The sequence below is a fragment of the Puma concolor genome, chromosome C2 (genome assembly GCF_028749965.1).
Source record: "Puma concolor isolate L17-30 chromosome C2, mPumCon1.1.hap2, whole genome shotgun sequence".
Classification (NCBI taxonomy): Eukaryota; Metazoa; Chordata; class Mammalia; order Carnivora; family Felidae; genus Puma; species Puma concolor.
Genome location: NC_141675.1, coordinates 137,474,641 through 137,487,605, shown reverse-complemented (window position 1 = coordinate 137,487,605; position 12,965 = coordinate 137,474,641). Strand labels below are relative to the sequence as shown.

General features: G+C 33.9%; 1 protein-coding gene across 2 annotated transcripts in view; it reads right to left on the bottom strand.

Moving 5' to 3' along the window:
• NCAM2 (neural cell adhesion molecule 2) overlaps positions 1-12,965 on the bottom strand; it is a 526,095-nt gene that overhangs the window by 218,332 nt on the left and 294,798 nt on the right. For both annotated transcript variants that reach the window (XM_086675772.1, XM_086675773.1), the window contains exons 2-4: positions 12,543-12,617; positions 8,342-8,548; positions 5,569-5,712 (exon numbers count right to left, since the gene is read on the bottom strand). In XM_086675772.1, coding sequence (XP_086531898.1) covers positions 5,569-5,712; positions 8,342-8,548; positions 12,543-12,617 — 426 coding nt within the window. The remainder of the gene's footprint in view (positions 1-5,568; positions 5,713-8,341; positions 8,549-12,542; positions 12,618-12,965) is intronic.

Genomic DNA, 12,965 nt, shown 5'->3' with positions numbered 1-12,965 from the left:
ATTGTATCATATTCCCTCATCAAAGGAAAAAGGGTGAGTACAGTACAATAAGCTATTTTTAGAGAGTGGCCATATTCACATAACTTTCATTACAATAAAATTGTTGTAATTGTTCTATTTCATTATTAGTAATTGCTGTTAATCTCTTAATTTATAAGTTAAATGCCTAATTTATAAATTAAACTTTATCATAAGCACATTTTGTTAGAAAAAAAGTATATACAGGGTTTGGTACTTCTGGTAGCCACTGGGGAGTCTTGAAATATATCTCCTGTGGACATGGAGGGACTACTATACAAGCTTTCCCATAATATTTATTTCTTCTTTAGGTTGACCCAAAGAAGAGAGACACAAATTTTTATACATACGCTTTCCCTGGTAAATTTTCCTTTTCTCTAGGAAAAGCCTGGAGAAAAAGAATCCTCAAGAAATTTTAAAGTTTAACTCACAAGAAGTCCTGGAATAACTCAGAACTCCTAAAAATTAAGAACGTTTCAAAGTCAATTAAAAGAGCCTCTACTTGAGCACGTGGCTGGAAATTAGAATGAGAAGCAATTATAAATTGTAATAGTTCAAACTTAGGGATGCCCATAATTATACCTTGATTATTGTAGTATTTTTAAATTACTAAAATATGTATTATCCTTTAACTATAATGTTCTTTAACACTTATAGGATACTTAGTTACAAAATTAGTAAGCAGAAGAATTATTTTAATCAGGAAGGCAATATTTGATATAAAAAGGAAAATGACTTGAATGTCTATAATACATATTTTGATAGGAATAAATCAATCTTTCTTCTAATTGTAAACTTTTAATCAAATGGCCATTTTAATATAGTATTTCTACTGTCTGAGAGAAGTTATTAGAACATTAGAAAAATAGTAGTTACCTGCTAAATGTAAATACATCCCAATGTTTCCATACAGAAAACAAACCATGTGAAAATTGCATGTCAAATTGTAGATATGGGTGTCAAGTCCATGGAATGATATAATGAACTATCAAACTGAAGTACATCATGAATATGTGCTTGAAGAAAACACTTGAAGAAAGCACTGCTTCAATCAATTACACATAACTATGGATATCAGGACTATTTGACTATTAGAGGTTATTAGCTTCTCTCAATTATACAGAACTTTCGTGGTTTTTTTTTAATTTCATTATTGCATTAAAAAATAAATGAAAAAATGTAATACTCAGTAAGTGATCTGCTTTATGCTTCTTTAGGCAGATTATTTTCTAGCCCTCTTTTGTTCTCATTCCCCAGCCACTGATGATATGTCTCATCTACTCTTATGGCTTCAATTACCATCTATATTTTGAGTCTCACAATTTTTCTTCAGACAAGACCATTACCTGAATTAGAAAAGTCTGTAACAGTATAGCAGATGTACCTACTGAAAAGGGTTGGAAATACTTTCATCTCAGCAAACTTAAAATTCACTGTACTATCTCCACCTGAAATTTCTCATACGGTCTCTCCAGTTCTGTCTTAGCATGTCTGTACATTGAACTATTTGCCCGAGTCCAATTCCTTGAATCATCCTTCACTTCTCCATCTCCCTCCATCTACATATCCAATTAAATCCCATGTCCTGTCACTTCCCCCTTTATCATTACTTAGTCTAAATCTCCTTCTCCTTCAGCAATTATTTCATTAGGGTTTGAACTGTTATCAATGCCTGGAGTTTTGCTTTGACTACCATCCAACTCATTCTTCTCACTGAAGCACTAATATCCTTCCCAAATTCATATCAGGTCATGTTACTGCTCTGATTAAAATGCTTTAGTGATGTTGCTTTTGGATAAATTCCTTAGCAGAGATGTCAGGGTCATTATGACTCAGGTCAACCTTCCTTTTCAGTCTCCTATCTTATTAGTTCTTTATGACCAACCCTAGTTTTTATTTATCTATTAGTATAAGTATTCCAGTTGCACTTATTCATAAATTTTCATTATAATAAACTTATTCCAGGTTCTAGAGCACCATTCATGGTATCTTTCACCTCCAGGCCACTGCAGATGATCTCCCTCCTGACAAGTCCCCACCACTTAAGTGTTACTTCTCTATTCAGCAGGCATCTTGGACTCCCATCTCTGTCCTAACTAGTTGAGGTATTCTTTCTTTATTATCTTCTATCATTACACTTTCCTTCTCATAGACTTCAACATCCTTTGTTTTCACTGATTTCTCTATTAATCTTTTCTACTAGATTATTAGCATTTGAAGGCAGTGAACTTGTTTATCGAGTTAACTATGAATAACAACCATCTAGCATGCTAGATGGCACATAGTAGGTTTTCAACAACTAGTTCAAAATTGAATGAATTTCTATACTGGAGGAAGATTACATAAAAAATATTGAACAAGATGATTTTATCCACAGTTTTTGATGCAATCATTTGGCAATGATCAAAGCACTTAGAATATTTTAGAAATAACTTTCAAACTGGCTGAGGTTGAAACAGGCATCTGCGATATCATATCCCTCCGTTGAGGGATCCTAAAAGTCAGGATTTTCAACTTTTGTAACAAAATGCCACCTTTACTTCCTAAATGCTTAGGTTATTTAGCAGATGGGTTATTTTCAGCAAGTAGCATGGAAAGGACCTCCACTCAGAATATTTTTTTGGAATTTTAATTAAGAATACCTGCCATACAGCTGCTACCAAAAGCATGGCTAATAAGATGGACATTTCCAAGCCTTCATTATTTCATCTAGAGCCTGCAAACTTTACTCATGCACCACATTAAGGCTTCAGAAAGTTACCTGGATACACCATATTCTTCTAAATCCCCTTATATGTTCCTTTCAAGGTTATAAACCTAATCTTTAAAAAAATTTTTTTTTAATGTTTCTTTATTTTTGAGAGAGACAGAGACAGAATGCGAGTGGGTTAGGTGCAGACAGAGAGGGAGACACAGAATCGGGAACAGGCTCCAGGCTCTGAGCTGTCAGCACAGAGCCCAACACAGGGCACGAACTCACGAGCCATAAGATCATGACCTGAGCCTAAGTCAGACGCTCAACCGACTGAGCCACCCAGGCGCCCCTATAAACCTAATCTTATTCCATCAGCTTTAATAAAGGGATCATACAAGGTATAATCAGATGAAGAATATTACTTCTTGTAAATTCATTATGAATGTACAAGCTGTCCAACAATAAACTACGTGGCAGGTTCCTCTGATATTAAAAGGTTAGAAAAGCTTGCCCTTCCTCACAATTCACCTAATTCCTTTATGTCCTAGAATTAAAAAGAAAAAAAAAAAAAAAGATGTCATTTCTTTTCTTTGCTTGCCATGCAATTCAGAACCAGGTTTCATGCTTACTCTAGACTAGTCCCTTCACTTACATGGGATTTTTTTTTATTCTAGATAAAACCTGAGTGTCTACAATTTTGGTAAAACTTCTTCTCAACATTTAAAAACTCAATGAGAAGGAAGGAGAAAGATCAATGTCATTTTGCTGAGAACCTGATATACACACAAAAATTTTATTCATTCATTTAACAAATATTTATTATATGCCTAAAGTCTTATTTGAAACTCACAAGCATTGTTTAAAATAGAGATAATACGGGGCGCCTGGGTGGCGCAGTCGGTTAAGCGTCCGACTTCAGCCAGGTCACGATCTCGCGGTCTGTGAGTTCGAGCCCCGCGTCAGGCTCTGGGCTGATGGCTCAGAGCCTGGAGCCTGTTTCCGATTCTGTGTATCCCTCTCTCTGCCCCTCCCCCATTCATGCTCTGTCTCTCTCTGTCCCAAAAATAAATAAACGTTGAAAAAAAAATTTTTTTTTAAAATAAAATAAAATAAAATAGAGATAATAACCCACTGTTTACACATACAGAATCTGAATTAGAGAACAGTTAGAAAAGTTATTCAAAGCATCACGGCCAAGGAGTAGAGCCATAATCGAATTCTACCTTCAAATACGTCCGTCCCTGCATACTGGAGAAAAGTGTGTGAGTTGTGGCAGAGAAGCAGTGCTCCTCCAACACCATCACACTGGACTATCAGTCCTGGCTTTGAGGCTTTTGTTCCATGTGTCTTTTAAAAACTATAATTCAGGGGCGCCTGGGTGGCTCAGTCGGTTAAGTGGCCAACTTCGGCTCAGGTCATGATCTCACAGTCCGTGAGTTCCAGCCCCGCATCGGGCTCTGTGCTGACAGCTCAGAGCCTGGAGCCTGTTTCAGATTCTGTGTCTCCCTCTCTCTGACCCTCCCCCATTCATGCTCTGTCTCTCTCTGTCTCAAAAATAAATAAACGTTAAAAAAATAAAAATAAAAAAATAAAAACTATACTTCATTTCAAAACCTTCTTGTAATTAAGGTTTACAATAAACCAGATGTACACTTGAAGCCTAAGATGAGGCAATGTGAAAATGTTTAGACATTGTCATTTAACGTCTATACAAGAACTGCCTTTTCTTTATTATTGAGGGTAAAATAGCTGAAAATACATTATACAATGTACTCATGTGATATGTTAATAAAATATAAAGCAGTTGTCCTAAAATAAAATAAGAGGAAATAAAGTACCATTTCTCACCTATTATAATACAGAAAAAGAGAGTTAGTCGATAACTGACAAGCACTGAAAATGCCAAGACCAGAAAAATTATCTCAAAATTAAAAAAAGACTATTAAACATGATTATGATACATTCTCTGTACATACTCAAAAATAGATACTATCTGCTTTCTCTCCTTTATGCTATAAAAGTTTTATCTCTTAGAAACACACAACAGAATCATCCAAGATGGAAAGTATTTAAAAAGATTCAATTATTTCGTATCTCTCTGCAATGCAGGTGCATTGAAAAATATTCTAAATTGAAAATGCTCCCAATGCACAATGGTAAAATAGCATAATGTAAGCAAATTATGCTTTCAATTTCAGATGTCATATTATTCTGGAATTTTAGCTCAGTCTGAATCAAAATTATGAAGACAATTTGAATGAATGTACTTTTCTATTATCCATATGCATCATACCATAATATTTAGAACATGTAGGTGTCTTTGAGAGAACAGTGCCAGAATAATAAATAGGATTCATATGGTTATTATTTTAAGATTACAGAGTAGCCCATGGGATCATGTATAAACTGTAATATATAGAATTTGAATGTATCGGGATTAATTCTTTCATTTACTTATTACCCTTCTACAGTTTTTACTAAGTTTTTCTTGAATAGGATAGGGGTAAGCAAACTTTTTCTGGAAATCTGCCAGTGATAAGTATCGTAGACTTTGTAAGCCACATCATCTGTATCACAGCTGTTCAACCCTGTCCCCAAAGCAGCCATGCAAACTGTGTAATGGTCAGGATTGGCTGTAACTCCATGACACCATACAAAAACAGCAGAGAGGCTGACTGTGGCCCAAGACCCATGGTTTACCAACACCTACTTTAGAGCTGGAAGGTTCTCAAAACCGTTTGATACTTGAGATAAAAAAAAAATAAAATTTCTGTATTCAGTCAGGTAGATTCAGTCTCTTTAAAAATTGCAATATTATTAGAACATATAATTTAGGGAGTTACCAAAATACTAACTGTCGGAAATAGCGGTGACTTCCTCATTATGATACAACCAGCTGACAGCAGGGGCAGGTGAGCTGCTAACTCGGCAAACCACTTCTGCATCCTCCCCTTGTTTGAATTCTTGAGGAGATACCACTTCTCTGAAAGTGAGTTTTTCTGCATCAAGAAAGTAAAACAAACCGTAAAAGTATTATTGCTCACTTCTCCCAACAAAATATTCCAAAATCTGTGTGTGGATTGATGCTGCAATAAAATCATTAGTTAACGCTAGATCTTTTAAAACCTGATTCCAGATAATGTGATTCCTCTACTCGAGAACTTCCCATCTCACCGAGAAGAAAGGTCAAAGTCCTCGCGATGCCAGACTTGGTCCTATGTGAACTGGAGTCAGCTCCCCAATTCCAATCCCAGTATCTTCTCTCTTTTCCAAGTCCCTGTGATCCAGACTAACTGTCTTCTTTGCAATTCCTTGAACACTCCAGGTTTGTTCTCATCCTTGGCCATCTGTGCTCCTTTGAATCCCTTCAGATTTCTGCTGCACCTTCACAAGTAAAATAACCATCTCCCTTCCCCCATTCAACTCCTCTCTTTACCCCTTATTTCCTTCACCATAGAATTCTACAGCATGGATATCTAGCATTCACGTATTTTTCTAAGCTCATTCATTGGTTGTGTTTCTCCGCTCACTAAAATATAAGTACCAAGTAGCCAGTGACATTTTCTGTTTTAGTTACCACTCCTTAGGACTTAGAATATTGTCTGTTATGTAGTAGATACCCAGTAAGTGTGCTGAATGAATGAATGAACATGGATATTTATGCTTGTTGAGAAATTTTCACAAAAGTTATTCATTGTTCTTGCCAGGAAAAAAAAGTCATTTCTTTAGTATACAAACAAAACACCAGCCACCTTCCTTTGCATCATTCAAAGTAATGAAAAACCTTTCAAAATATTATGTCCATGAAATGATAGCTTCAATTTAATTTTTTCTACTTATCAAATAGGTGCAGTAGGAATCACATAAACAAATATATTACCTTTTCTTAAGGAGCTTAGAAACTAAAAGGAGTGGGGGGAGTCTAAATCAGGAAAAATGAGGACAATACTATTCCAAAAAATTGCCCTGCACATCAAAAAGGAAGTCATGGCATGGGAAGACTTTGCCTTTTTTTCTCATGTCATATCTCCCAAATAATAATAACAATAAAGCTGTAGGAAGGGGGTGACTTATGAGTTATTATTTCAAAAATTTGTAATTTTTCACATATTTTTCATTAATATGTGGTAAAAATACTATCACATATGAATTGTGAGGCATTTTTCTAAGGACTTTATAAAATATTAATTAATGTAGTGCTCAAAACAATTCTATGTAAGAGGTAGATACTACTATTATTCCATTTAATTTTTTTTAATTTTTTTTAACATTTATTTATTTTTGAGACAGAGACAGACAGAGCATGAAAAGGGGAGGGGCACAGAGAGAGGGAGACACAGAATCTGAAACAGGCTCCAGACTCTGAGCTGTCAGCACAGAGCCCGACGCGGGGCTCGAACTCACGGACCGTGAGATCATGACCTGAGCTAAAGTCGGACGCTTAACCGACCAAGCCACCCAGGCGCTCCTATTATTCCATTTTATAGATGATGAAACTGAAGACAGAGAGGTTAGGCAATTGCTCAAGGCCACAAAATTAAGTGATACAGCCTGGTTTCACCCCTAAGGAGTCAACAGGCTTCATTCATAGTATTCTTAAACATGATTCCTAAATGTCCACCAACTGATGAATGGATAAAGAAATTGTGGTTTATATACACAATGGAATACTACATGGTAATGAGAAAGAATGAAATATGGCCTTTTGTAGCAATGTGGATGGAACTGGAGAGTGTTATGCTAAGTGAAATAAGTCATACAGAGAAAGACAGATACCATATGTTTTCACTCTTATGTGGATCCTGAGAAACTTAACAGAAAACCATGGGGAAGGGAAAGGAAAAAAAAAGGTTAGAGAAGGAGGGAGCCAAAACATAAGAGACTCTTAAAAACTGAGAACAAATTGAGGGTTGATGGGGGGGGTGGGAGGGAGGAGAGGGTGGGTGATGGGTATTGAGGAGGGCACCTGTTGGGATGAGCACTGGGTGTTGTATGGAAACCAATTTGACAATAAATTTCATAATAAAAAAAAATGATTCCTATATGTAAGAAAGGGGAAGGAATATAGAAAACTGTCAATCTTAATTCCTAAAATCAAGTGTAAATATGGAAAATCATCTTAAAGAAAATTCTGTTGGTGAAGAATCCAGCTAGATATTATTCTCCACTAGATGAATTTCCAGCTTTTCTGTGTCTACTCCTGTTCACTGACCCTCAATTCTCATTCTAGACTGGTCACTGCTATCATATATGTAACGTCATTTGTTCTAATCCTGACCTTTTATTTTAGAGTGAAAAACTACTTCTGATAAATTTCCTAACACTAAATAATCTACTGTTTTCTATTTACCCAATAGATTTTTAATGGCTGGAGAACATGAAAACATTTTCATTTCTATTATTTTACCAAGAGAATTGGCTCCATCTATATTTATAATAAACTATTTCCTATTATCAATTCCATTTTAGAGATGCACCATGGCAAATTATAAATAAACTGATACTTGCAATGGTCTTACAACATTATCTAGCACATAGTTATTAATGGGTGTTAATTTTTACTAAATGCATTATGTTCAAGTTTTTATACAACCACAAATTCAATTAACTAATAAATGCATAACTTACGGTAAATTTCCAATACAACTGTAGCTTCTTGTGTCTGTCCTTTGGCATCTGTTGCTTGACAACGATATATCCCTGCATCCTCTATATTTGCATTGTAGATGGTTAATCGTGATCTAACACCTTCCTTTTGCACTGCTACCCTCTGTGTTGAAATTATCTTCTCCCCTTGAGGATTATACCAATCTATACTCTCAGGTTCACCAATTGCTGCAGAGAGCCATGGAAAAGAAATGTTTGAAAATATGTCTCAAGTGTTTGTTTTGGCATTGACATTTACTATTATGTAACAACTTTTAACAATTTAGAAAAAATGTAAATAAGAGAAGGCTGGAAGTCTCAAATCTTACAAAATTGAAAGTAAACACAAATGTTAGCACACATGTTCATCCTTATTTATCCAATGTTGACAATTCAGCCCTGTTTGGGTAAGCAAAACCCAAAAGTTCTATAGGAAACTTCCAGTATGGAATTTCAGCCCTGATAGTTGAAACTTTACCATAGCAATCTATGAACTATTACTACAGTTAAGTTATGAAACTGCCTTGGCCACTGTGTCAGACATAAATTATATGTGATAGATATATCTGACCAGAAACACAATTACTAACATGATTTCACCTGTTCCCAAGTCTCTTTGCTAGGGTCAGGAGACAGTACTTCTTTCCCTGATAAAGCACAGCTCATAAAAATGTAAATATTACGCAAAATCAACTTTGGCTTTTGATAATACTGAATTTGGAATTAATTCCCCAAGTTGTTAAACCTGTACAGATAAGGCCAATGACTATTTTTAAAATGGAGCCCTAATCTCTTTTCTCAACTAAAATGAATAGTTTCATCATTTTAATCTAAAACTGTTAACTGTTTAATCACATGATAATTAGAATGCATTGAAATGATACTTATACTGCTAGGCAATTACAACCAAATCATTACAAGGTAAACATTTATTTAAGTTTTCCAATTCAGAATCCAGGTTATTATCCTCTTCGTAAAAGCTGAAACTTCCAAAGTTTGCTTTTACTGACAAAAAGGATGTATTTCACCTAATTACTTGAAGGATAATTTGTGGAAGCGGTATGTACTATTAACTCAAAAGTATCAGGGGAAATGCATAAAGGGGAAATGCTAACATCTGCAGGACCACTTTGAAGAACATTGTTCCTTCTTATACTTTTCCCAAGAAATGGCTTTAGAAACAAATTATTGTGTTTTCCATATCAAATTAGACATGCTGGAGCAAAAGTATGAAAGAACGTTTAGCTAAATATTAAATGGATCTTAGTTATGTTATCTTCAGATCTTTCTGGACAGAACTATAAAACCACAGTGGTTACGGGATAACTCATTTAGGGGAAGTATTTGTTTTAATTCCCATCTCCATAAAGAAGTACAAATGAGTAATTTAAATGAACATCATTTTAAATTTGAACAATATAAACTTTCATTTTATACAGTAAATTATATAGGACATTCTGTGAAATATTTTAGATATTTTCACTCTTGATAATATGGTATAAAATTTCATTGTCATGGAGAGTTTATTTTGGATTTTCATAGAGCAGTCATGATTCTCTTTTTAAAAAATTTTTTTTAATGCTTATTAATTTTTGAGAGACAGAGCACAAGCAGGGGAGGGACAGAGAGAGGAGACACAGAATCTGAAGCAGGCTCCAGGCTCCAGGCTCCAGGCTCCAGGCTCAGACAGAATCTGAGCTGTCAGCACAGAGCCTGACAAGGGGCTCGAACTCACAGGCCATGAGATCATGACCAGAGCCGAAGTCAGACGCGTAACTGACTGAACCACCCAGGCACCCTATCATGATTCTCTTTTGATGACATCTCTAATAAATAATTTCCTTTAAAACTTTTCATATTTTTGGGGCGCCTGGGTGGCGCAGTCAGTTAAGCGTCCGACTTCAGCCAGGTCACGATCTCCCGGCCCGTGGGTTCGAGCCCCGCATCAGGCTCTGGGCTGATGGCTCAGAGCCTGGAGCCTGTTTCCGATTCTGTGTCTCCCTCTCTCTCTGCCCCTCCCCCATTCATGCTCTGTCTCTCTCTGACCCAAAAATAAATAAACGTTGAAAAAAAAAATTAAAAAAAAAAACTTTTCATATTTTTTATTAAGCCTGAACTACTGGATATACTAATAAATAACATTACAATTTTTATTTTCTTAAAAATGTGGAGTACAAATTCATTTGCTAATTATGACATAATCTTATTTAGCTCTCTGAAGGTCTGACTCCCTTCTAGTGTAAATTTAAGACATTTATTTTACTGGATTTAGATGTCTATGTTCTAGTGTCAGGAAACTTTAGAGTCATATCAACTTAGTCAACCTTGTAATAAAATATATTATACATATATTTTGTAAATATGTTTATGATATATATTATATATATTATACATATATTTTGTAAAAATATATAATATATATATATTTATATATAAAAAAATATATATATATTTGCAAACCGGAATGCTTCCATATATATATATATATATATATATATATATATATATATATATATATATGGAAGGGTTGCAAGGGTTTCTAGCATCTTTATTTTTAGATTCTTGTTTCACTATTGTGTATTTAACATATATAAGACTGCTTCCACAATAACAATATGGCTCTTGGTTATACATCTTTGTATAAAAGGAAAAAAAGATGTTTAATTATTTTGCCTTATTTTAAGAGCAAAACGTAGTACCATTGAATGATGTTAATTCATTCTTTTAAATTATTCCTTACTTTGACCTTATGTAATACCTACAGATGTAATAACAGTATGTAGTGCATAACATATATATATATATAAAACATAAACATATATATTATATATATGTTATATATAATGAATCTAAGAAAATAATACAATGTCATTTTCAAACTTAATTTTTAGACTAATTATTCTGTGAATATGTTACACAATTGAGCTATGTATGTGCATCTGTGCATTTGTGTATATAAAATATGGATAAGATTTAAAAACAATGATCTTCATTCTTATTCCAAAGCTCTGCTGACATAATAAGTGATATTGAACCAATACCTCACTTGCTGTCTTCCTTTCTACTTGTCAATATGCAAAATTATGTATCAACAGACCTATCAATTTAGTTAGACCTTTAGGAAGGCAAAATATGAAGAATCATGCCCTCCTAGTTTTTCATAAGATGTGATATTATATATACATACTATAATGTAATATATATTATAATGTATTATATATGATTTATAAATATGTTATAACTTTCTATCTTTTTTGAGAGAGAGAGGAGAGAGGAGAGCACAAATGGGGTAGGAGCAGAGGGAGCGGGGGAGAGAGAGAGAATTTTAAACAGGCTTCATGCTCAGCACAGAGCCCAACACTGGGCTCTGTCCTGTGAACTGTGAGATCATGACCTGAGCTGAAATCAAGAGTCAGCCGCTTAACCAACTGAGCCACCCCAGCCACCGTATGTGAATATTTTTCATAACTTTACGTATGAAGGCTTGCATGCATAAAAATGAATTTGATGACTATAAATAGAAGTACAATGTGTGTATTTGTGACTTCTACAGTACGCTAAATTAGAATTTGTCGCTTAAGTATTTAAATGTCTTCTGAAAAAATTCTGCATGTGCATGATTAAACTAAATGAGGTCCATATAATTTCCCACAGGTATTATATGATACTTTTGATTAACAGTCATAAAATTCTTGCCAAAGTTTTGCTGATTAAATATCTTTTTTTTTAATTCACTTTTCATAAGGACAGATTTGATTTGCTTTGTCTGAAAGTTTTCATTCAGGTATAGCTATAATGCAGTGTGCCATATCTAATTTATTCATTGCATATTTATAAAGGTAATTCAGTTATAATATTTATATTCATCCTAATATTATTATTTATACAGGAATAACATTTGAATTTATTTAAGTTATTGTGGATACATTTTATTTGATAAGTTATTTTCAAAATAAGTGAGCTAGTTTGATGGTCAAAATTAATAATTTGAAATTAACAGAAATAAACTCCATAGTTTTTAATATGTAAAATATGGCTAACACCTTCCATCATCAGAAGCCCAGTGGTATTATAAGATTTTATTTTTAGAGAATTATTTTTCACTATTTAAATTTTGCCAATGTATAATATTAATTAAAGCCAAAACAAGTAATCATCTTAAAATATTTGTACACATACATACCTGTACATGTGAAGAATTTAGATTCACCCACACTAAGCTCTACTTTGCTAAGTGAAATTGTCACTTGAAGAAGAGCTGAAAAAAAAATGTAAATAATAATTAAGTATGGTTTTAAACATAAATTCTAAGATTTTATCACATGATCTATAAACTACATGATCCAAACAGAAACTATTTTCCTGTAAATTTTTATTACCTGTAAAAAGAAATGGAACTTTTATAAAATACAATCTAATTATAAAAATCAAACAACATTATGTCTGTTACATTAGTATACAATTTACAACTAGACCAAATAGACCACTTAATTAACCTAACATGTTGAAATTTATTTCCCAAGTAAATGAATAAATGCATACTCACTTCCATATTTACATTCTTGGCCATATACGTGCTACCACATTGGGCAAAAACTACAGAAAA